This window comes from Zootoca vivipara, chromosome 17 (assembly GCF_963506605.1).
Source record: "Zootoca vivipara chromosome 17, rZooViv1.1, whole genome shotgun sequence".
Classification (NCBI taxonomy): domain Eukaryota; kingdom Metazoa; phylum Chordata; class Lepidosauria; order Squamata; family Lacertidae; genus Zootoca; species Zootoca vivipara.
Window position 1 is genome coordinate 37,908,601 of NC_083292.1, and position 25,430 is coordinate 37,934,030.

Consider the following 25,430-nt stretch of genomic DNA (forward strand, 5'->3'; position numbering starts at 1 on the left):
TCCATTCGCGACACAGGATTGACGGGGGCCTACAGCACCGCAGGGCTGTTTTAAACATGCAGCCGCCTTATTGGTTTATAATGTGTTTTGTCATTTTTAACGCCTTCGGGCTTTATAATGCATTTTTTTGTATCATACAGCGATAGAAATCAACGGGGAGGGATGGACGGGTGAGGGCTTAGCCGTCGCCATGGTTACCAACGGGCGGCCCCCGCCGCCACCAGAGACAAAATGGCGTCGGAGGCGGGCCACCCGGAAGTCCCGCCTCCAAACATGAAGAGACTCAATAAGACTTTCGAAGCGCGAAGAAACGGCGGGGAGGGGGAGAAGGCTGGCACCTCTATGGTTCGGGGCCACTTCCGTTTCCCGAGCACGCCTTCCGCTTCCGGCCCTAGCGCGCCGACGACGTTCCGTCTCCGTCCGTGGGAGTTCTGTGGCGCGGCCTTTTCCCTTGCCTGGCCGAGGAGGACGAGGAAGAGGGAGGGTCGCCCCTCCGTCGCCCGGTGAGTGAAGGGCGGAGAGAGGAGGGTGAGGAAGGAGAAGGGCCGGCAGGAGGCCGCTTGAGGAGATTTGGGGGGCTGGCAGGGGGCGTGGCCTTTCCTCGTTGGGGGAGTGGTTGTGGGGCCTCTCCCTCTCTCAGGTAGGGGGAGGGGATGTTCTTTTTGGGGTCTGTGGGTCAGGCCGAGGTGGGTTTGCCAGGCTCACTCCTGGGAGCCCCACAAGCAGGTAGGTCCTGAAGGCGGGAGGTCCTCCTTTCTCCCCAGCATTTTGGGACTCTCTCTCTCCCCACCCTGTGATTCCCAGCCCTGTATGCAGAGGCATTCACTCCCTCTGACATTAGCTATTAATATATTATTATTCTCCATGAGAATCCTCTTTAAAAGCCAACCTATTTTGTGACCCTCACTATCTCTCATGGGAGTGAATTTCATCTAGTCCATTGGTATTCAGCTGGTAAGGACCTCGTTGTGCTTCAATAGCATGTCTAGCATCATACAAAAACAGTGGTACCTTGGTTCCTGAACGGCTTAGTTGATGGAACAAATCGGCTCCTGAACGCCGAAAACCTGAAAGTAAGTGTTCTGGTTTGTGAACGTTTTTCGAAAGGTGAACGTCTGTTTCAGCTGTCCGCATTGTTTCCTGGACCGATCAGCCAATCAGAAACCGCGCCTTGGTTTTTGAATGTTTTGGAAGTTGAACGGACTTCCAGAATGGATTGAGTTTGTGAACTCAAGGTACCACTGTATATGTCCCCAAAAAGGAGAAAAGAAATGCATGTACAGGTTAAAGATGAGTCCTCAATCTGCAAAAGTTGAAGGCTATTGATCTACTCCTTCTTCACATAGAACATAGCTGAACTGTGGAACTCTTTGCCACAAGATGTAGTGAGGCCTTGGAAGGCTGTCCTCATGGCTACTCGCCACGATGTTTGTGTTCTGCCTCTACTGTTGGAGACTCTGCCTCTAAATAATAATGATGGACTAGACTTTGGCATGAACCTACTGTAAGATTATTCTGATGTTCCTAGTCATGTCTTGAATTTAAGTAGTAGCCTGGTAGAAGTGAGAAGGAATTGTGTGCCAAGTAGTGAGCAAGCTGGAATTGTGTGCCAAGTAGTGAGCAAGCTCTATGCTAGGATATGCCTAGCATAGAGAACTAGTGGACTCCCTGAAGAGTGAAACATTCTTTCTCCCTCCTCTGCCATTCCTTGTCAGCCTGGTTTTTTTTCTTTTCATGGCTTGTTTTCAGATTCTGGCATTCAGAGGCATGCTGCTTCTGATATTGGATGTTCAATTGTGCAGTTGTAGTTTATGCAGTTTATGTAGTTTATACCGCCCATCATCCAAAGATCACAGGGTGGTTCACAACATAAAAATACAAAATGAGAACACAGAATACATAATAAAACAAAAACAAGCCAATTGTAAACAAACTACAGTATTGTAGTTTATGCAGACTAGATTAGTGAAGGAAGCTAACTGGCAGTCCAATTCATGGACCTGTTCCGTCAGAGAAAGAGCTGAATGTGAGAAGAGCCTGGCTGAATCAGACAAAAAGAAAAAGTCTAGAGACTTCTGGAAACCTCACAAGTCATCGGTCCTTAGAGATAAATTGCCTTTCCACATTGAGCTTCCTCCAGCTTCTCCTGGGTGCCAGCTCCTGAGGGACTCATCCAGGAAAAGAAGGAAAGCAGCCAACTAAATTCTCTGTTGTGAAGCTCACAAGCAGAGCAGTAAGGAAGGAGTAGTCTCCTCCAGTTGTTTGTTTGTCTCCAGCACTGTCTTTTATACATGGTTACAGGTAGGTAGTTGGTCTGCCGCAGTCGAAACAAAATTAAAAAATTCCTTCTGGTAGCACCTTAGAGACCAACTAAGTTTGTCATTGGCATGAGCATGCACACGAAAGCTCATACCAATGACAAACTCAGTTGGTCTCTAAGGTGCTACTGGAAGGAATTTTTAATTTTTTTCCTAGATATGCTCCCTTTGAACATGGAGGTTGTGTTTCTTATGGCTGTTGTTTGCCAGTATGCTGTATTCTCCTCTTGTGAATTCGTCCAATCCTTTTTAAAAAGGACATCAGGCACAACTGTGTCTTGTGGCAATGAATTCCTTTCTAAAAAAAACTGTGCTGTGTGCAGAAATACTTTATTCTCTCAGTGATGAATGAATTTCCAATCAGTTTGAGGAATTGTACCATGAGATAGGGAGGAAAAACTTCCCCATTCACTTCATCTTCCCCATGCATCATTTTATAATCTTCTGTCATGTCTTCTTCCTCCCAGACAGCTATTGACAGGAAGTCCTGAATGCTAGCCCTTTTTCATTGGGGAGGAGGTACCTTTTTGCTCTCCTCTAATCAGTTTGCTTTCCTTTTGCAGTGCTATGTTATCATTTTTTAAGAGGTATAATTGGAACTGTGCACAATGTTTCATAGGCCACTGTGACTGCATTTAATAATATGTATTTATATAGGGAATTGCATGCAGGCTTCCAATAAACTTTAGGCAGCCTCCCTATGTTGTGTCCTGCATCCTCCAATTTATGTTGCAGGCTCCTTCTTGGGCAGGGACCCTCTGTTTTCTTGACCCCAGCCTGTGCTATGCTCAAGCTGAGGCTGGCAGACTTCAGTTTTGTGGGGATCTATTTTGTGTTTTTGGTAGAGCTCCCAAGATCACCAAGAGAGAGGCAAGTTGTAAAATAGTGCCTCAAGAAGAGAAGTCCTATACCGTGTTTCTCATAAAATAAGACGCACCTAGAAAATCAGCCATGGCAGGATTTTCCTGAGTTGACAAAATATAAGGCATACCCCAGAAATAAGCCGTAGTGGTGGGAGCAGGTCTGGATGGCGCCATGGAAGAGGAAGATGCCTGTCAGCGCCCGGAACTGGATGCTGCTGCCCCTCCAAAATGCCCAGCAGTGTGCGCCGCGCCAAGTGCCGACCCGGTGACGGGACGCGGCAAGAGCCGCAGCGCACACCGCGTGGAGCCCCGACCTGGGGACCCAGCAGCGTGCCCTCCTGAAGCGCCGACAAAGCGCCCAGCAGCGCAGCAGCCAGTTCCGGGCGCCGAGCCACAACAGGAAGAGGAGGTAATTTTTTTTGAAAAAAATAAGACACCCCCCGAAAATAAGCCATAGGCTTATTTTCTTGAGTAAAATAAATATAAGATGGTGTCTTATTTTATGAGAAACACGGTAAATATTGTATGGACGTCGCATGCATAGATGCATATAGATTTACATCCGAGGCTACACAGCTGATCATACATTTCAACACCTACATCTCTAAAACTTCACCCAGCAGAACCACAGAAAGACCTGGCAACCAGGTAATCATACAGGAACACAAGGGCTGGCAAATGATTTGCACAAGGTCAGCCATGATATATAATTATTGGGTGAAATTCATTGCACAGGTAAACTTATACATTCAACGCCAACCTTTCTGCTCACCAGAGATATCTCCTCTCCCCCTGCACACTGTTTCAGGGGTTCTCCTGACTAATAACTTTTGGGGGGGCATTGTGCCAATGTCGCTCATTGCTCTGGCTCCTGCTAGTGCAACTATTTAGCTGAATCCCTCTTGTTTATTTTTAACTTGTGATTTTTCTTGCAGTTGTTGAATTGTTGGGAGTCAGATCCCGATTTACCTTTTGCCCACCCTTGTTCAAAGCACATACTGCTGTTATGTATGCTTCATCACATAGGTAGCAACCTCTCCCCAACCATTTACATCTTTAGGTGCCCATCGAAAACATTCCTCTTCAACCAGGCCTTTGGCTGATTAATATTCTACAAAAATAAAAAAATTCCTTCAGTAGCACCTTAAAGACCAACTAAGTTTTTATTTTGGTATGAGCTTTCGTGTGCATGCACACTTCTTCAGATACAGTGAAATGGAAGTTTCCAGGCACTTATGTAGAGAAGGGGTGGGGAGGGGTGGGGAGGGGGAGGGGGGATCACTCAGAAGGGTGGTGGAAATGGGTGATTGACTGACTGATAGCTGTTGATGACCGCAAACGACTGCAAATGGTTTTGCATGAAAAAGCAAGGGTTGAGATGGCTGAAGATCGCTTATCATGTATAATGAGATAAGAACCCGATATCTCTGTTCAAACCAGGTCCCTCCATGGTTTTGAGCTTGGTGATAAGTTGCAATTCAGCAACTTCTCTTTCCAGTCTATTTCTGAAATTCTTTTGTAGTAAGACAGCTACTTTGAGATCTTGTATAGAATGTCCTGGGAGATTGAAGTGTTCTCCTACTGGTTTTTCTGTCTTCTGCTTCCTGATGTCAGATTTATGTCCATTTATCCTTTGGCGTAGGGTTTGGCCTGTTTGTCCAATATAGAGAGCTGAAGGGCACTGTTGGCATTTGATGGCATACACAATGTTAGAGGATGAGCAATTAAATAGTCCTGAGATGGTATGTTGGATGTTGTTGGGGCCAGTAATGGTGTTGTCTGGGTGTATGTGGCAGCAAAGTTGGCATCTGGGTTTATTGCAGGCTCTGGTACCAGTGTCCATGTTAAGTCTGGTGGTTGTATTATTGTGGGTGAGGAGTTGTTTAAGATTGGGTGGCTGTCTGTAGGCAATGAAAGGTCTTCCTCCCAGAGCTTGAGAAAGGGAGCGGTCATTGTCCAGGAGAGGCTGTAGATCTCTGATGATGCGTTGTACTGTTTTAGCTTGGGAGCTGTATGTGATGACTAGTGGTGTTCTGTTATTTTCTTTTTTGGGTCTGTCTTGCAGCAGGTTCTCTCTAGGTATCTGTCTGGCTCTGTTGATCTGTTGTTTAACTTCATCAGGTGGATATTTTAGTTCTAAAAAGGTTTGCTGTAGATCTCTTAGGTGAGATTCTCTGTCTGTAGAGTTGGAACAGATGCGGTTGTAACGTAAGGCCTGGCTGTATACGATGGATTGTTTGGTATGTTTGGGATGGTAGCTAGAAGCATGTAGATATGTTTGTCGGTCAGTTGGTTTTCTGTATAAGGTGGTGTCTATACGTCCATCCTGTATTTTTATAGTAGTGTCCAAAAAATGTATTTCTTGCATAGATTGGTTCATTGTTAGGTTGATGGTGGGGTGAAAGTCATTGAATGTCTGGTGGAAGGTTTCCAGGGTCTGTTGTCCATGTGTCCAGATAATAAAAATATCGTCAATGTATCGCAGGTACAGGAGAGGTTTGAGTGGGTAGGAGTTAAGGAAACGTTGTTCTAAATCTGCCATGAAGATGTTGGCATACTGTGGGGCCATGCGGGTGCCCATGGCTGTGCCGCTGATCTGGAGGAACAGGTCATCACCAAATTTGAAGTGGTTGTGGGTAAGGACAAAGTGGCAGAGTTTGGTAGCAAAGTCCGCTGTGGTTTTATCTGAAATGGTGTTCCTTATGGCTTGTAAACCATCATTGTGTGGGATGTTGGTATATAGAGATTCCACATCCATAGTGGCTAGTATAGTATTGTTAGGAAGATTGTTCAAATATTGTATTTTCCTCAGAAAATCTGTGGTGTCACGTACGTAGCTGGGAGCACTGATAGCATATGGTTTCAGAACAGAGTCCATATAGCCGGAAACACCCACTAATATTCTACAGCCTTCTAAATATCTTTGTGGGGATTATTGTGTTGTTTTTGTTTTAACTATTTATATTGTGCTTTTATCCTGTATTTTTATCTTGTGAACTGTCCTGTGATCTTCGGTATATAAATTTAATTGATGAAAATAGATAGATAGACAGTCGTCGAGTTCGAAAAGCTTCTTGCTGTGCAGCACAGAGGCTGGGGTAGCGTGGGGGTGCTTCCATTGAAGAAAGGCTCCGTTGGGCATTCGGAACCAGTTGTGTGATTCTCTGGACCCCAGCTAGATAAAACCCTGGAGAGATCTGCCCACTAATCTGATAGTTTAAGCCTAAAATAAGATATTACAAAGACAGTTTATTTGTTCTATTGTTCAGTACGATCTGGTAGCAAATGGCAATGTTCAATCTCATTGGAGTCTGGAGTATTCTTAGATGTCACTCAATAAGTAGGAAGTGGATTTTGGGCTGGGAAGAAGAGGATTCCCCCCCCCCTCTGCTGCTATTGGTGGACAGTGCGGGAAGAGGCAGCCTGACAGGCTATGAGAAAGTTACGCTGGCTTATACTCAGCTAACATACACTCAGAGTAGACCTACTGAAATTGATGGTCCTCAGTTAATTGTGCCCATTAATGTCAATGGGTCTAATTAGTATGGCTAATGTTGAACACGACCCACAGTAATGCTGCTTAGGAATTACATGCCTTCTTTGTTGATGGCTGTAGATATGATGATGCCGGGTGTGTGTGTGCAGGGATACATAAAAGGAGCATACTCATTCTTTCTAGCATGAGCGTGACTGGTTTTTGAGCAATTCATGACAGCTTTTTCAAGATGTGCTTTCCTTTCCTGGCCCACTCAGACTCTCCTGAAGATGGCGCTCTCCAAGCGGGAGCTGGACGAGCTGAAGCCATGGGTGGAGAAGACCGTGAAGCGAGTCCTTGGCTTCTCGGAGCCTACTGTGGTTACAGCCGCCTTGAACTGTGTTGGGAAGGGGATGGACAAGAAGAAAGCTGCCGGTAGGTCCTTGGAGCCAACTCCCGAGGTCGGCCTGAGGGCAGATAATTGAGCTCCTCTGTAGCTTGTTAAATTCTCATGCCCCTGCTGATTTTATCCTTGCCAAGCAACCCCAAAATACTTCACGCTTTAGTAACTCATCTGTATGAACATGCAGTGGTACCTTGGTTTAAGAACAGCTTAGTTTATGAACAACTTGGATTAAGAATGCTGCAAACCCGGAAGTAGGTGTTTTGGTTTGTGAACTTTGCCTTGGAAGCAGAACATGTTCCGCTTCCTGTTGAGTGTGTTCCATTTGTAAATAGAGTCCCCCGCTGCTATGGGAAAGCACATCTTGGTTTAAGAACGGACTTCTGGAACGGATTAGGTTCGTAAACCAAGGTACCGCTGTACAAAGCGATTGTCCATCCAGGCCAATATGCACTTATGTTTCTCAATGTGTTGTAAGTCGCTTTGAGACTTTGGGGTAACAAGCTTAATATATTATGGAAACAATGATAATAATATGATTGGTCTTGAAGATGAGATGGAATCTGCCTAACTTCATGTGGAATCAATTTCCCTAATGACCTTTTAAAACTTTGGGTGGATGGCTGCTTAATGAGTTTTGTTTTCCAGTGTTATTTATTTGGTAAAATAGTTTCATGCCTTATTTTATATTTAAATTGTAAGCTTCCTTATGATGCAGCTAACAAATGAATTAAAAGCAAGATTGTTGCAGGTGGAGTTCTTTATATTTTCCATGCAGTTGCTTCCAGGTACGCATCTGCACTGTACAGCTAAAGCAGTATTGTACCACTTTAGCAGTCATGGCTTCCCCCAAAGAATTCTGGGAATTGTAGTTTATAAAGCGTGCTGAGAGTTGTCAGGAGGAGTGCCACCCATCCCCCTCAGAGAGCTACAGTTCCCAGAGTTATCTGGGAAGAGGAATTGATTGTTAAACCACTGTGGGGATTGTAACTTTGTGACGGCAATACGGCATTTCTTCTAACAACTCTCAGCACCCTTTATAAACTACAGTTCCCAGGATTCTTTGTGGATGAGGAAGTCATGGCTGTGTAAAACAGTGTAAGAGTGCTTTAAATGAAAAGTGCAGGCATCCCCCAGATTGCTTTCCCCCACCTTCTCGCTCTTCCACCCCCACAGATCACCTGAAGCCTTTTCTGGATGACTCCACTCTGCGGTTTGTGGACAAGCTCTTTGAGGCCGTGGAGGAAGGCCGGAGCTCCCGGCACTCCAAATCCAACAGCGACCGGAACCGGAAGAGGGAGCTGAAGGTGAGATCAAGGCTTCATCTTCTTTTGTTATGAAGACAGCAGAGTTTCAGATCTGGCTGTGGAGGTGGCAATATCGCCTTGCTGCATTTTCTTCTTCGAGGGAGGGCTGTGTGCTGAAATGCCTAAAAATCCAAGAGAAAAGACCTTTTTCCTTAATGGCAACAGAAAGTGTGTGCATCTTTCATTCTTTATCGGTCTTCTTCCTACATCTGCCTTCCTCTTCCTCTCAACCCCTAAATCTTGACTTGTCAGAAATATATTAATGCTTTTATAGCAATTAATTCACATTCTTTGGCTGCTTCTTAGACTGAAGAAAGCAGAAGCTGAAATGTGTTTGCAAAAATGCCTATTTTAAGCCACTGTACCAAATGCATATTTTAGTGATTAATTGCATCTTAAAAGTATCCAGAGCAAACTTTTCAGAAAGTGCTGTGTGAAGCTTTAAAAATCTGTATGTGTGTGTGTATAGGACATGGTGTCTTCCCCTTGCAATTCTGCCTGAACTCATGAGGACCAGAAACTTGTTTCACCTGAAAGCGGATGAGGTGCTCAAAAAGCTGCGGCTTGGTTGTTGATGTGTAAAGCCTTAGCCTATTGTATGAAGGTTTTTATTGTGAAAGTTCCATGTGAAGGCTCCATTAGTCATGTGACTTCAGCTGGCTTGTGCTTCCTTGGATGTCTAGGTGCTGGTCACTCTCAAAGTTTCCTCTGCCCATTTTGCTTATAGGACGTGTTTGGGGATGACTCTGAGATTTCCAAGGAATCTTCAGGGGTGAAGAAGCGCCGCATCCCACGCTTCGAAGAAGTGGAGGAGGAGCCCGAGGTGATCCCCGGACCCCCAACTGAAAGCCCCGGGATGCTGACCAAGCTGCAGGTTGGTCTCAAATGAGCAGAGGCAAGACATGGAGTGCTTGTCTGGGACAGGGATCAGCTTGCTGGGATGGCACATCTGTTGAGCTGGAGTACATATCCTCACACAGGCGCCAAGTGACCTTGGACTATCCTAGCTGCCTCATAGGGGTGGTGAGGATCAAACAACGTGGGCAGGGAGGAAGGGGGTAACCAGATGAGGCATCTCAAGCTCTTTGGCGGAAAGGTAGAATATAAATGTAATCAGTGTGGCTGTGGATTTCCAGCTGTTTGTGGACCAAATGTTCAGGGGGCCTGGCTTTTTACATGAATGCCGGAAGCTGCCTTATACCAAGACAGGCTGTTGGGGTCCAGTTCTAACGTCCTCTCCCCCCCCCTCTTCCCACTTTCAGATCAAGCAGATGATGGAAGCTGCCACACGTCAAATTGAGGAGAGGAAAAAGCAGCTGAGTTTCATCAGTCCTCCTGCCCCACAGGTACAGCCTTGTTGCAGCCCGCATGAGCCATTGTACTGGTGGTTCTGCAGAGCTGAGTCCCTCCTGAGATTTAATTCCTCCAAGGCACATCCATACTTGAGTTTGTGTGCATGGAAGACTGAAGTCATGGGGGAGGCCCACTTTGAGCATCGCAGACGGTAGGCACCAAAACCCTTCATCAATACAGACTTGAAATAAAGTGGCGTTTTATGCACTGGCCGCAAAAAAAGATTAGAAAGAGGGAGTTCAGTAACATTGCTCTAAGTTCAGAAAAAGGTTTCTGAGCTGAAGAAGCAGGGGGTTGTCTCCCACTAAGTTCTACTAAGAGTAGAATGGACTTCAGTTAGCTCTGTGTTCACTTCAGTGGGTTTCCTCTTGGGTAGAACTGTTTTCTGCCTATTTACAGCATTTTGATCCTGCTTTCCAGACTGACCTCAGAAAGCGGTTTACATAAGATGATCGCAACCATTTTTAATTCTTTATTTGATTCCTGCTTTGCGGGCGGAGTTGGGCCAGATGACCCTTGGGGATTCTGTGATTCTATTTTATATATAGCCCACCTTTCCCCCAGAACAGGGACTTGCAAACACAGGTGGCTTGCAAACACAGATAGCTAACCACATATAAAATATAATAATTAAAGACAAAACAAGGATCAGTGAGTTTTTTTTACAGTTACAGTAGAATGGAAAAGACAACTTGTTTTTTTTGGGGGGGGGGGATGATACTGCTTCTTCTCCGCTCCCCTCAGGGCAAGATGGTCCTTCAGATGCCCCTGTGGTGACACTCTGGGGTGGAGGGAGAGGCCACCTTGGGAGCTGGAGGGTGACTCGCGCTGGATGCAGCCCAGGGTTCCCACCCTCTCCAGCTTGTGTCTCCCTCTCCTCGCCCTCTTCTTACAGCTTTGTGCCCTATCGCAAGGGAGGCGAGGCTGTATCTCTCTCTCAGAGGGCCCCAGAGTCAGCCCTGCCTGCCTGCTGTTCCACCCAGTGACGCCCCTCTCTCCATCTGCAGCCAAAAGCCCCAACAACAACCACCCAGCCAGAGCGCCTCCCCATTGGCAACACCATCCAGCCTTCGCAGGCGGCCACCTTCATGAACGACGCCATCGAGAAGGCCCGGAAGGCGGCCGAGCTGCAGGCCCGGATCCAGGCTCAGCTGGCCCTGAAGCCTGGCCTGATCGGCAACACCAATATGGTTGGCCTGGCCAACCTGCACGCCATGGGGATCGCCCCGCCGTGAGTATCGTAACACTCTGCCAAGGGGGGGGGATGGGGTGTGGGATGTGTTTTCGGTTTGCTTGCTTTGTTTGTGTTCTTTTTTTCTTTCTTAATTTTATTGGTCTGCAAAGTGAAAAGCCTGATGAAACACCACTGAATGGTTTTTTCTCATTGGACAGAAATGGATCACATGGGCAGAAATGTCCCATCACACAGGGATTTGCCCCTTGTACGCGGTAAGCCAGTAGCAGCCAGCCCTTCCTGGCAAGTGTGACCCGAGACAAGTGTCTCAAGCAGGGGTGGGGAACCATTGGGGAACCATTGCCAACTCACAGGACCCCCGTGGGGAACTCCCTGGAGGTGGGGGTGGAGGCCAAATTGGGACAGGGCAACGGATGTGTGATTTTTCCCTCGCCTCATACAGGAGGCTGCATCCATCAATGCTACAGATCTCTCCCTCCGGCCCTGATTGAAAATCATATACTCATGTATATTGTGAATATGGAACTGTCACATTTCACGCCAAAGCCCTCAAGGAGGGTGGGTGTGGAGGAGAGCCGGCGAGGGGTGTTTTCTTGGGTGGAGGGCATGTCCGTGTCCCAAGGAGCAGCTAGCAAGGCCTGGAGGGGCCACATTTGGCGCCCAGGTCAGAGGTTCCCTACCCCTGTTCTAAAGTGTGGGTGGGCAGACTTCAGAGATCTATTTTGTGATGTTGTTTTTCTTAGGGACACCCCCCCCCCCTGAGCCCCGCCAGCTGGGTTCAACTGGAAAAATTGTGGCGGGGTTGAGGCAGAGGATGTGCACTCAAGAGATGCCCTGTTCCATAATTCCAAGGGTATCTTAGCCCAGAAATTTGCTTTTAGAAGCAGAGCTGGGAAATCGCAGTCCTTCCCTTGCCCACCTTCAAAGCTTTATTTCAGCAGCCTAGTTTGTGGCGGGAGTGGGGGAGTAGTCGAGAGCCAGAAATCCTGCAGATCCTTTCTGTACACAACCCCGAAAGGCAAAAAAGGGCCAGGGCTGTTGGGTTTTCTTTGAGGGAGGCGGCTTCCCAGAATTCCTTGTTCTGTAGGCTTTATTTCAGACTTAGCGGGCTTGAGACTCTTGCCCTTTACCCAGTGGGCTCAGGGCCGTTGGCCAGGGCTGATTTGTAACCAAAGTTTTCCTTGGGGATGTCTTGGCCCAGGAAAGTTGAGCTGAAGGACCAGACCAAGCCGACGCCGCTGATCTTGGACGAGCAAGGCCGCACAGTGGACGCCACCGGCAAGGAGGTGGAGCTGACACACCGCATGCCCACCCTCAAGGCCAACATTCGGGCCGTGAAGAGGGAGCAGTTCAAGCAGCAGCTGAAGGAAAAGCCCTCCGAGGACATGGAGTCCAACACATACTTCGACGCCCGAGTCTACATCAACCCGGCCCAGCGGCCGAAGCGGACCTTCAAGTTCCACGACAAGGGCAAATTCGAAAAAATTGCCCAGAGGTTGCGGACGAAGGTACAGCACTTTTCTTCTGGAAAGCAGACCTAACCCCTTCACCCAACCTCCTGGGAAGGGGCATCATACAGAGCTGGAACAGGGTATTGATAGGAAGAGCCTGCTGGATCAGGCCAAAGGGGCCCCTCATTACAGGCACCCCCAAACTTCGGCCCTCCAGATGTTTTGGACTACAAGTCCCATCATCCCCGACCACTGGTCCTGTTAGCTAGGGATCATGGGAGTTGTAGGCCAAAACATCTGGAGGGCCGCAGTTTGGGGATGCCTGCGGGGGAATGCTGTCCCCCGCACTGATGCTTGTAGGAAACCCGTAAGCAGGACCCCAGCACAAGAGCAAGTCTCCCCTCCTGTGGTTTCCAGCAGCTGGTGTTCAAAAGGATCACTGCCTCTGACCATGGAAGGAACATAAGAATCTGCCTTATACTGAGGTGTTGCACACACAATGCCTTTAAAGCATATTCGAGGGACATTTTTTCTCTCAAAAGAATTCTGGGCACTGTAGTTTATCCCTCGCAGATTTACAATTCCCAGCAACCCCTTAGCAAATTAACTACAAGTCAAAATTTGTAGGAAGGGGCAAGGAAGCAAGCCTGTAAGCAGGAGCTCAGCACAAGCAGACACTTTCCCCCTGACCTGGAAAGGCAGAGTCTGAGTCACAGGCAACCCGTGTAAATAGGTAGCATGGTACTCTTGCTTGCTTGCTCTTAAGGAAAATAAATTTCTTAGGGAGTGGGGAGCAGAATATCCTTCTTAAAAACAACCTAAAATAAATAACTACATTAAACTTCATAAAGGCTCCCTTGAATGGTCACCTGCTGGCAGTGCGTATTCGCCACAGGTGAGCAGACAAATGGTTCTTTATTAGGCTGATGCTGGTGATGGCTGGATCAAGCCCACTGCACTGTGGGGGCCTTTGACTTCTCCAGAAACACCCTTGCCATGGATACTTAGAAATCCCCATGCAAGAGAGAACAGGCACATCTAGGGCAGTTTGTATTTTGAATTAAGCATTTCACTTCTCTTCCGTGCACCTCCCTGAAAACCCTTCTGTCTCCCTCAGGCCCAGTTGGAAAAACTCCAGGCCGAGATTTCTCAAGCTGCCAAGAAGACCGGAATCCACACCTCGACCAAATTGGCCCTTATCACCCCCAAGAAGGAGCTGAAGGAAGGGGACACCCCTGAGGTGGAGTGGTGGGACTCCTACATCATACCCAATGGCATCGATTTGTGAGTTGCTCTGCCTTTCAGCTCTTAAATCTCTGGGTTAGAAATAATTCTGGGGTGAGTGCATCCTTCTTGGTGCCTGCTGCGTTTCTTTCCTGAGTTTGTAAGACCACTTTTCTTCAAAGAACTGAAGGCACCTCTCCATTTTTAAGTGTGGGGGGCAGGCGGATCTGTAGCCATTCAGGTGTTGTAATACTCCACTACTCAGCATGGCCAGCGGTTAGGGGATGGTGGGAGTTGTAGTCCCACAAATTCCAGTGCGCTACAGATTCCTCTGTCTCTGCTGTAGAGCAGTGATGGGGGAGCCCTTGGCTCACGGGCCAAATTAAGTGTGCTAGGCCATAACTGTTTTTAGTTGCACAGGCTCGCCTGGCGTCCTGTGACATCAGGAATAGAGCAGGTGAAGCCCTTGTTGTCCAGGAGCACTCAGGAGAGCTCTTTGTTTCTTTCCAGCAGGGCCTGCTGTTTAAATTTGGCACCGGGTGCCAGCCCTGCTGAGATGGTTCCCAAATTGGAGCTTTCCACTGGACTAAGTCCATGCCAGCAGCCAGGCTAACAGAAAACCTCAGAGCACAGAAGCATACTTACCTTGGGCCATTTGATGAGTTTGATGGGGGGAAATCAAGCCGGGAGTCTTAGCTCCCAAGCTAGCTATTCTGAGGTGACACTTGCGGCACCGCCACAGAGAGAGTTTTCCTAGATGAGCACTTAGCCCTCCAAGCCTCAGTTCCTTGCAGCAGGCATAAGCAGTGTGAGAATTAGCATAGCATAGGTTAAGAAGAGAAGGAGCTCCCTCCTCTGAGGCGTCACCCACAACTGTGCAAATTCTCCTTCCCATTTCAGAAAAGCCGCCGATTCGCTTAAAAAAGAGGACTATTTTGGCATCACGAACCTAGTGGAGCACCCAGCTCAGCTAAACCCTCCAGGTGAGCACGCTCCATCTCTTTGCTTCTGCATCGGGGATGGGTGGAGAGCGGATTCCGCGGAGACAAGAAGATTGGAAGCAGAACAGAAGGGTGCAAAGCCAAACCCTGCTCCATTCTCCTTAACCCCCACCCCTTCTGTCCCCAGGGAATGAAGAGCTCGGCGAGTCTAAAAGCTCCAGATCATTTTATTTATTTAGGAGTGTTTGTGCGCTGCCTACTAACCGAAGTTCTCAAGGCAGTTTGCAATACATTTTAAACCCAGTGAAATAGGCAAGGATCCAATCGGCACTAAAGCAGGGGAAAGCTGTGTGTGTGATGTTCACCTGATGCTCCAGTCTCTTGGCTTAGGACTGACTGCTTTAGTAGCTAGGTGTAAACCCCACACAGGGCAGGACCTTCCTCACTGGGCTGCTACTGCTGCTGCCTCTCACAGTCCACCTACCACCACAACCAATGCAGGAAGCTCTGTGGGAGCAAAGATTCCCCAACCCAGTCTTCAGATCAGTAGTCTTTGAGGAACTGAACAGCATGGGGAATGTGTGGATATTGGGAAAGGGGGGCTAACTTTTTTGAAAAAAGAAGGCTCCTCCTACAATGTCACAGGCACAATATTCGATATTCCGCACCAAGTCTTCCCAGACACCAAACAGTCTAAAAATAACATACAATGAAGCACACACAAAGGTGTGGGAGGGAATAAGCTACCTGCCAAAGCCTCCTGCTGCTTTTATGGGTATAATGTGTTTATTTTTATGTTTTTTAAAAGTGTTGTAAGCCACTCGGTGACGTTTAAGTGAGTAACAAGTCTAAGTAACTATAATGGAGGTGGGAAGGAACTAGCTTGGTGGGTGAGCCCCATTCTAAGAGGAGAAAATCCTGCTTGCCTCTGACTGTGTTTCTGCTTCGTTGTCCTTGTTATGTGTGTCCCCACCCCAACCCCAGTGGACAGTGACATGCCGGTGACCCTGGGGGTATACCTCACCAAAAAAGAGCAGAAGAAACTACGGCGCCAGACCCGGAGGGAAGCGCAGAAGGAGTTGCAGGAGAAAGTGAGGTTAGGCCTCATGCCACCTCCTGAGCCAAAAGGTAGGGGTTTTTGTAGTGGACAGGTGGGGCTTCTGTTGAGAGAGGGAGAGAGATTAAACACTGAAGCTTGAAGTTGGAATTCTAACGCATAATACTAGAACTCGGGATGGGGGCTATCCAGTGATGCTAAATGTGGGAAAGACAAACAGAGGACTTCATCACACAGCGCCTCATTAAACTCTGAAACTGGTTCCCACAAGATGTAGGCATGGTGGTCACCAGGGGTCAGCAGACGTTTTCAGCAGGGGGCCAGTCCACTGTCCATCAGACCTTGTGGGGGGCCGGACTATATTTGGGGGGGGCGCGGACGAACGAATTCCTATGCCCCACAAATAACCCAGAGATGCATTTTAAATAAAAGGACACATTCTACTCATGTAAAAACACGCTGATTCCCGGACCGTCCGCAGGCCGGATTTAGAAGGCGATCGGGCCAGATCCAGCCCCCGGGCCTTAGTTTGACTACCCATGGTGGTCACCACCTTGGATGACTTGAAAAGAGGAGCCACGGTGACAATGTTCTACCTTCACTGTCAGAGGCAACATGCTTCTTCTGAATGCCAGTTGCTGGAAATGGTGGGAGGGGAGAAGTGCCATTGCTCTCAGATCCTTCCCGTTTTGGCGTCTGGGTGGCCACTGTGGGAACAGGGTGCTGGACTAGATGGGCCCCCTTGGCTCTATCCAGCTACCCCAGGGCTGTTTTTCCGTTCTTAACTTCTGCTCTCAATGCCGTCGGCGTTTCTCCCTCTGCAGTACGAATCTCTAACCTGATGCGTGTTCTGGGAACGGAAGCCGTTCAGGACCCAACCAAAGTAGAGGCTCATGTTCGTGCACAGATGGCCAAGAGGCAAAAGTAAGGTTGATTTGGATTTGTTTGTTGTGTGTGTGTTTGTGTGTGTGCGCGCGTGCGCTCATGCGCTCGTGTGCACGTACATTGGTACTATCCAGACCCAGTTCTCTATCCTTGCTGGTGCATCATCACACATGAGGCTTTTATTTCAAAAATACAGTAAGGATAACAGAGAAAGTAAGTGTCCCTGCTCGCTCCTTAGCTGCATATATCATCTTGCTTCCCCAGAGCTCACGAAGAGGCGAATGCTGCACGGAAGCTCACCGTAGAACAGAGGAAAGCCAAGAAGGTTAAAAAGCTGAAAGAGGATATTTCACAGGGGGTCCACGTAGCTGTCTATAGGTGAGTCTCCTCCATCCCCAGAGGCAAAGGCCTCTCTGTGCCCTTTGCCCACGCCTCCTTCGCATCCCTGTCCCCCCACTTCCAGAGGAAAGCTATTAAAGAGAAAAGCTTTAGCATGTTTCTCTTCCCTCTCTCCCTCAGAGTCCGAAATCTAAGCAATCCGGCAAAGAAATTCAAAATTGAAGCGAACGCTGGCCAGCTGTACCTAACCGGAGTTGTGGTTTTACACAAAGATGTCAATGTGGTGGTGGTAGAAGGAGGTGAGGTGGGCGAGGATGGGTTGTGCTTGGTTTACGTGTTCTCGGACATGGGTTCCTCCACTGGAAACGCTCGGCAGCAGAAGCAGGCCTGAAAGGGAGCCGCCTGATTCACGCAGCCCCAGCATAACGCATGGAATTCCTCGCTGCAGGATAATTCTTTGCAGTGGGGAGCTTTTATCAAAGGATGTGCTCCAGAGAACCTGCTAGGCTTGCATGAGGGTGTGGGGGAAGTGTGGGGGTTGGCTGTGCAGCATGGCTTTCCAAGACTCAGTTCTCCCGCCCATCCCTTTCACAGAGCATTTTTCCAGCTCTCGTGTTCAAAATGTGCCTGAAGGAATGTGGGCAATCCAGCCGCTTTCTTAGAAACTTTCGCAATAACATAACAACGCTGCCTTTTTGGCTGACTGCCCACACTCCATTCAGAATTAAAATGGCCCCCGGTGATCTTTCTCTTCCCTCCTAGGCCCTAAAGCACAGAAAAAATTCAAACGGCTCATGTTGCATCGAATAAAGTGGGATGAGCAGACATCAAATACAAAAGGAGACGGTAAGGCCACACATAACCCACTCCCCCTCACATAACCCTCTTGTGTCCAGCATAGTATTTATTTTAAATGGTGATTCAATTGTGGTTCCACTCTCTGTTGACAACAAATCAAAACTCTAAACACTAATCAAAGCATTTTAAAATAACCAATAGCCACAAAGCCTTTTGATCGGAGGAGAGTGCTATCAATGGCTGCCAGCCATGATGACTGTGTTCTGCTTCCATGGTCAGAAGCAGCAAGGCTTCTGTATGGGAGGGGAGAAGAGGGCTCTTGTGTTTGGGTCCTGCCTTTGGGCTTCCCATTGGGGCATCTGGTTGGCCACAGTGAGAACAGGATGCTGGACTAGATGGCCTATTGGCCTGGTACAGCAGGCTCTTCTCATGTACTAGTTGATTTTTGGACTCTCCTTACCAAACAAAGGTCACAGTACTTGAGAAAAAGCCCTCCTTCAGGCTGATAGTCCAATAGTGTTCAGCTTTAAGCGCATAGTGGTTAAGAGCAGTGGACTCGTAATCTGGTGAACTGGGTTTGATTCCCCGCTCCTCCACATGCAGCAGCTGGGTGACCTTGGGCTAGTCACACTTCTCTGAAGTCTCTCAGCCCCACTCACCTCACAGAGTGTTTGTTGTGGGGGGAGGAAGGGAAAGGAGAATGTTAGGCACTTTGAGACTCCTTATGGTAGTGATAAAGCAGGAAATCAAATCCAAACTCCTCCTCCTCTTCTTCTTCTTCTCCCCCCCCTCCACGTTTTTCCTTTCTTCAGATGACGATGAATCCGACGAGGAGTCTGTGAAAAAGTCAAACAAATGTTCTCTGGTTTGGGAGGTAAGTATCCACTTAAATTGCTAGGTCTTTGCACTTTGTTTTCTGGGCCACGCTGAAATTGTTGGAACCCCCCCCCCCCAATATCTTGCCTGTATCTCCGCACCCACCCACTGCAATGTCCCATGTGTGGCCAGACTATTTGTGAAAAGATACTGAACCTATTCTTGGTATGGCCAGCCTCCTCCCTAGGACTCTGTTTTCTTTGGAGGGTCATCCTGGTTAAAGCAGTTTAAGCTTCAAGTGTTTACTTCCTGGTCCACAATGCTAAGCATGTTAGTGGCCTTTTTTCTTCACCTTTCTTTTCTTTTTCTTTTAACTCCTAAAGCCAATTCCACCAACTCTGTCTTCCCCCCCTCAGGGCACAGCAAAGGAGCGCAGCTTCGGGGAGATGAAATTCAAGCAGTGCCCCACCGAGAACATGGCACGGGAGCACTTTAAAAAACACGGAGCAGAGCACTACTGGGACCTGGCTCTGAGCGAGTCCGTATTAGAATCCACAGACTAAAGGGCCCCCCCCTCTCTCTTGGCTTTTTGTGGTGTTCAGTTTGGAGAGTGAGAACTCAGCTGAGACTTTGGCCTTGGAGGTGCCACTCCCCCCACCAAAGAGGCCCCCCCTCCCCAAGCCCACTTTCTCCCCTCAAGTTCCCTGCAGTGTGACAGCATACGATTAAAAGAAATATTTTTAAAAAAACAGAGCAAAACTACCTAGGGTTTTTTTGTTTTTGTTTTGGACTGAAACAGTTTGTGGATCTTGACGTGTGCTCTTTTTAGCTTCCTTGTCATGCTCTCTGGAAACCATCCGACTTGGAGGCCGTGGAGAAAGCGTCGAAAGAAATCCGTACACTGGCCAGGTCTTTGCTTTTCCAAATCCATTGGCCTTCTAACCATACACAGCTCTTTGGTTTTATTCTTTTTTTGCCAGTTCAGTAGGTTTGTTTGGACATTAGGAAAGTCAGCCAGTCACCTCCGTGACGGGGAGAAAGGAGAGAGATTGAGGAGCACTTGTGGGGTCACCGACTTCGATGGACATTAAGAGGGCAGATTGCAGTGTTGGAAACTTGTACAGCAGATTTAGGAGCTGGGGATTTAGCCCACATCCTACATTTACATAATAAACTTTTCTTTCCTTTGGTAAGAAGTTAAAAGCAAAAAAAAAAAAAAGCAAAACCCAACCATGTTTCTTTACCTGTTTCTTTTGATCAAGTCTGTTCACTGTGCATTAAACAAAGTGGTTATGATTTCAAGGCTTGGCATGACTGAAGACCAACTGCATTGTGGGTAGCAGCAGAAAGAGTCGTCCTGCTGGATCAGAAAAAAGGTCCCACCTCATAATTTATCTTGCTTACCGCAGGTCACATGTTTAAAGCATATGGCTTTCTCCAAAGAATCCTGGGAACTAGTTTACAGCTCTCAAGGCTACAGTTCTCAGCATCCACAACAATCCACAATTCTCAGGATTCTTTGAGGAGCGAAGAGCCATATACTTCAAACGTGTTTTTGTTGTTGTTCCATATATATATATCCCACCTTTCCTCCAAGGAGCTTGAGGTGGTGTACATATTTCTCATTTTGTCCTCACAAAAGCCCTGTGAGGTAGCCTAGGCTAAGAGTGAGTGGCTGGCCCAAGACGTTACACCTAGTGGTCTCCTGTATCCTAGTCCAACACACTAAGTAACCTATGGGTAGGCAAACTAAGGCCCGGGGGCTGGATGCGGCCCAATCGCCTTCTAAATCCGGCCCGCGGACGGTCTGGGAATCGGCGTGTTTTTACATGAGTAAAATGTGTTCTTTTATTTAAAATGCATCTCTGGGTTATTTGTGGGGCATAGGAATTCGTTCATTTCCCCCCCTTCAAAATATAGTCCGCCCCCCCCCCAGGGTCTGAGGGACAGTGGACTGGCTGCCTGCTGAAAAGATTTGCTGACCCCTGCAACTCCACACCGGTGTGGATTTCGGCCCTAGAGCCTTCCAGCTTACCACTGTGCAGAGGAAAGTAGGTGAAGTTAAAATTTGGGACAAAGTAGCTTGATACCTTAGGACCAACTATTGCATTGTGAATTGTGGTGTCCAGGGGTGTGCCTTCAGGAATTCTTATCAATGGGGTTGTGTCTATATGCCGCTGTGACCCTTGGTGTCACGATAAGGATGTTAAATTCACATTAGCTTACTTACAGGTAGGTCCTTTAACTTCGATGGTTTTATTAGGGATGTGGTATCGGTCCCTTTGAAGCAATATTAAGTCCCATGCAGGGTTGTGAGGGTGAAGCAGAACTGTGATGTAATTTGGTAGAAATGTGTAAACTCCAGGTGAGGGTTCTGGAAAATGAAGGATCCCAGCGATGGCAGAGGATTTCTTTGTTCCTATAAAGTTGGTTAGGTCTGGGCTAGATGCAGTCTTTCAGAAAGCTGCCCACTAGCCAGGATTTTATCCTTGGGCTCCCAGGACAACAGAAGTATGAATTAGAGGGATGCTTTTATGCTTCCTTTCAGATGGAATTCAGCACATGTTCAGAAATACTTTTCATTTTTAAAAATTCTTATTTCTGCAGCAGCCTCTGACAATCTGCTTTCCTTTGGAACTGATGGGAGTTATAGTCTGAAGCAGTTGGAAGGCGTCAAGTTGGCAAAGATGGTTCTAGAGCAGTAATCTTTAACCTTTTCAGAACCAGCCTTTAATCCAAACATGCATCTGGGGACCCATTCTTTAATTTTTTGCCATATATTTGAACGGTGGTAGTGCTTCTGTTGTGACTTGCCTAGGATCAATCAAGCTGGGATCCTGTAAGGGCTCCTGACACACCACTTGAAGGCCAGGGATCAGAGGTGACAACTTGTGAGGGAGATTTGGTGTGTGTGTGTGCACGCTTGCATGCGATGTCACACATGTGACATCCCAATGCCTTGCCAGAACGTTGGAGGAGCCAGGGGGCAGAGCTGAATGTGGCTTCAATGGCTCCTGCTGCTGCCACCACCAGTGGAGGCCTGCTTTTCCTGGAGGAGGAGAAGCTGGCCATTGGAGCTACACTCTGCTAGACTCCGTGCTTGGCCCTTTTTTGGACCCGGGGGCCCTGCCCCATCAAAATAATGGGGCAGTGAAAAACGTTGGGCCCCTTGAATTTTCAAAATTCATGAACTGTTGATGAAGGGAAAAACCAGAAAAGATATGTATTGATGTAGAACTGGAAATATTTAAATTTATGGTATTATGAAAGGGTTTTTAAACATTTTAAAAAATAAATTTGTTAATTGTTTTTATACATCACCAAAGGTGATTTACTGTTTGAAATGATTGAATAGGGGAGTAGAAATAGAAACCTTGGCCTATCCCCCAGTGAATGCTGGGAACTGGCCCATGGAATCATGGGAGTGTGGCCAAGTTGGTGCGCAAAGGCTTCTGGGAATTGACTGTTAGCCGCCTCACATTTTACCTATGCTGCACTGCACATCGGCTTCGCGCTATTGAGGGAGTTTTGGTTGGAGCACGTTGCGCATGCGCTGCTGGGGCTTCGGGCCCGCGCACGCGCTTTTGAGCATTAACGTTGCGTGTAAATCGGCCCGCCCCGCCCCCCCGCTATACATAAAATGACGGTTTGCGGATTGTCGAAGCCTGTCGCTGCAACGGCGTTCAAAGCGTGGCTGATCCTTTAAACTGGATGAGGGCGAAGGCGACGGTTTAAATCGCCCTTTGCCTCACGGTCGAAAGGGGGCGGGGCACTCAACCCTGGAAGGAGCCGCTGCTGCTGCACTCTTTGGCTCCTCCGCCTCTCGCTTCCCATTGGCTGCGTCGCGCCGCTGCTTCCTTCTCATTGGGATTTCTCAGCTCTCCTGTAGCTTCCCCATTGGTGGCCGGGTGAACGCGCGCGCCGGCATGCACCAATCGCCGCTCGACGAGGACTAAACTTTTGACCGGCTCGCCGGCGGCAGGCGGGGGGGATACAACCCGAGAAATTTTCGTTGCTTGGTCACGTGAGAGGAGCGGCTGCTTTTGCTGCTACTACTGCTGCGGCTCCGTGCAGGGGGCGGGGCTGCCAGTTGCAAAAAAAAAAAAATCAATTGCCAGCGGAAGAGGTTTTGTGTTTTGTTTTTTACCCTCCTAAAAAAATCGGTGCAAGGAAAAAAGCGAGGGGCGCAAGTGACGCTTGCTTCACTTTGCACTGTGTTGCATGATCGAGCACGGAGGAGGAACTTGGCCACACACCCCTCGCGCACGGCGGAATCCGCGTTTGTCACAGAGCGGAAAGGAGGAACCCTAAAAAACCCTGCTCTGGCGCGGGTTCTAGACAGTGCGCGGCTATAAATGCATCACTACCGCAAGGTTATGTTTATTAACGCAATTAATAAAAGGAATATTAGAATAATTTCATTTATCATACAAATATATTATGGTGAAGTTATTGCAACGATGCTCATAAGCATAATTATCGTAGCTATCGCCACAATAAAGTAAACAGAACGATTGCGCTGTTTCATTGTTTTTAATTACAGGTAGGTAGCCGTGTTGGTCTGCCGTAGTCGAAACAAATAAAAAATAAAAAAAATCCTTCCCAGTAGCACCTTAGAGACTAGTTTGTCATTGGTATGAGCTTTCGTGTGCATGCGTATCTGAAGAAGTGTGCATGCACATGAAAGCTCATACCAATGACAAACTTAGTTGGTCTCTAAGGTGCTACTGGAAGGAATTTTATATTGTTTCATTGTTTTTAAGTTATTGCAATAAATCGACACAATAGATACCGGTATATTACCAGTGTAACAAATATAACGCGATACAATACAGCCAATAAATATATTCATGTTCATAACGCTAAATGCGCAGTTGCCACTTAACTATTGCACTTATCAATACCCGCTCGCTTCCTCCCTCCCTGCCCTTCGCGATGAGCTTCCCCGTGGAAAAGCTCCGCCTTGTCCCGGGTGCGCCTGCGCGCTGTGATGAGACGGCGAAAGAGAAGCGCGCTCGAGGCGGACGGAGCGCGCGCACGCACGCTACGCACGCACGCGCCGAGACACGCTCCCTCCCTCGCGCGCTCTCTCTCTCAGCCCCCTCCCCCCTCTCCCGAGCGGCGTTGCTTGTGCGACCGAAGGGGAGGGAAGATGGCGGCCGGCGGCAGTGGCGGCGGCAAGGCCTCCTCCTCGTCGTCGTCTTCGTCGTCGTCTTCTACTTCGTCGTCGTCCTCCGCTGTCGCGGGCGGCGGGGGCGGGCCGGCCTCGTCGTCGTCGTCGTCCGGCCCGCTGGAGGCGTCCCTGGACAGGAAGCTGCAAGGGGTGACCAACACCATGGAGTCCATCCAGGGCCTGTCGTCGTGGTGCCTGGAGAACAAGCGGCACCACAGCACCATCGTCCACCACTGGATCAAGTGGATGCGCAGATGTGAGTCCGGGGCGCGGGGGGGAGGGGCGCCGCCGCAGCCGAGAAAAGGGGTCTCACCTGCAGGCCTCGGGGGGTGGGGGGCAGGAAAATGGGTGGTGGCAAAGGTGGGATACCTGGCAACGCCTCCTCCGTCACCTTCGCCTCAAAGCCTCCACCGAAATCTTCCTCCCACCCGGATATACGCGTCGATTTTTTAAATTTTTTTTACATATCTATGTATTTATATTTTGCTGTTTTAAGCAGGATTTCCAAATAGCTGCTTTTTTTAAAAAAAGTTCTTTTTGCATGCGGTTGTTTTGAACTGCTTTCTGTTATGTGTCGCTTTTCTATGTGGCGTGTAGATAGGGGGTGTGGGATACCTGGCATCGCCGCCACCACCCGCGTTCCTCTTCTTTCAAGGAGCCTTGTAAAAAAGGTCTTCCTCCCACTTGGTATCGCTCCCGGATCTGAATTGGTTTTTTCATGTGCTGTTTGGAAAGGTTTGCCACTGCTGTTGTTTTAAGTTGCTTTTGCACGCAATTGTTTTTAAGGGTTTTTATAAAGGTAACTGTTACATATATATATATATGTGTGTGTGTGTGTGTGTGCGCGCGCGTTGTCTGCCAGCCTGCCTCTTTCCTCTCTCTCTAAAATCTTTGCCTCACTTGGTATCTGTCTTGGATCTGAATTGATTTTTTTAAAAGTAAGTGCTGTTGTTTTGAAACAAAAAATAAATCCTTACAGTAGCACCTTAGAGACCAACTAACCTTACCTGTTGTTTTTATGAATGTAACTGTCTTATATATGACATAATTTATAGGAAATTGCTCCAAGATGCTTCCTGGGAAGCAGTTCATAAATAAAATTATTAATAATGATACCTGTGTGTAGATTTTCTTGGAGTTTTATGCAGGGTGCGATGTTACTATGGTGGTGAAGATTTTGCTTGGCTTTATACTATATCATATGCGTTACTAATATTTTTGTGATGATGACAATTTATTTTATGTTGAGGGTACTGATACTGTGTCTCTCTGTGTGGATTTTAGTTGGTAGTTTGTACACTGTGCATTGTTGATATTACTATAATTATTCATAGTGCTGTCATATCTATGTAGATTTGCAGTTTATACAGTATTATTATTACTGTGATTATATTTCTCTGGTGGTAGCACAGATGATGCGTACAGTATTTCTGTGTAGATTTTATTTGGAAGTCTATCCAAAGTGCATAATTAAGGTTGCTATGTTTATGATAATTGATGCTACAACAGAGGCACCATCTCAGTACAACATGTAGGTTTACTTGACAGTTTATAACAGATGCATTATTAGTATTGCTGTGATTATTGTGGTGGTACTGCTGGTGTGTATATCTTAGTTGGCAGATTTTAGTTTATAGTTTAGTAGTTTATAGTGTGCATTATTTATTTAGTTGAAAGACAAGGATTTGTCTAGACGAAGTTGCAAATGCTTCCTCCCTGCTTCCCTCAGGGTAAGATAGTCCTTCAGAAGCCCCTGTTTTGGCATAGTATTAACAGTACACTACTATGATAAACTATGTTGTGGTGGTTGATGATGATGTTATGTGCAAAAT

The 25,430-nt window shown here is 47.6% G+C and overlaps 2 protein-coding genes across 3 annotated transcripts in view; both read left to right on the forward strand.

Annotated features, from left to right (window-relative positions):
• The first annotated feature begins 355 nt into the window (after positions 1–355).
• On the forward strand, positions 356–19,187 carry PRPF3 (pre-mRNA processing factor 3). The gene is made up of 17 exons (XM_035098658.2): positions 356–503; positions 6,935–7,091; positions 8,236–8,366; positions 9,094–9,240; positions 9,629–9,712; positions 10,727–10,950; positions 11,112–11,168; positions 12,116–12,422; positions 13,483–13,649; positions 14,490–14,572; positions 15,515–15,658; positions 16,412–16,511; positions 16,737–16,850; positions 16,992–17,110; positions 17,574–17,657; positions 18,422–18,483; positions 18,842–19,187. The coding sequence occupies exons 2-17, from the start codon at positions 6,947–6,949 to the stop codon at positions 18,986–18,988; spliced, it is 2,115 nt and encodes a 704-aa protein (XP_034954549.1). The 5' UTR covers positions 356–503; positions 6,935–6,946; the 3' UTR covers positions 18,989–19,187.
• Positions 19,188–23,450: 4,263 nt separating this feature from the next.
• The window catches only part of RPRD2 (regulation of nuclear pre-mRNA domain containing 2), a 39,527-nt gene continuing 37,547 nt past the window's right edge, over positions 23,451–25,430 (forward strand). For both annotated transcript variants that reach the window (XM_035098111.2, XM_035098112.2), the window contains exon 1: positions 23,451–23,854. In XM_035098111.2, coding sequence (XP_034954002.2) covers positions 23,578–23,854 — 277 coding nt within the window. In that variant the 5' untranslated portion in view covers positions 23,451–23,577. The remainder of the gene's footprint in view (positions 23,855–25,430) is intronic.

Excerpts from the sequence above, each read along its gene's own strand:
- PRPF3 (XM_035098658.2), top strand. The coding sequence starts at position 6,947 with ATGGCGCTCTCCAAGCGGGAGCTGGACGAGCTGAAGCCATGGGTGGAG. Across the intron at positions 9,241-9,628 it reads GGATGCTGACCAAGCTGCAG|ATCAAGCAGATGATGGAAGC; the intron begins GTTGGTCTCAAA and ends TCCCACTTTCAG. Across the intron at positions 16,512-16,736 it reads CAGATGGCCAAGAGGCAAAA|AGCTCACGAAGAGGCGAATG; the intron begins GTAAGGTTGATT and ends TTGCTTCCCCAG.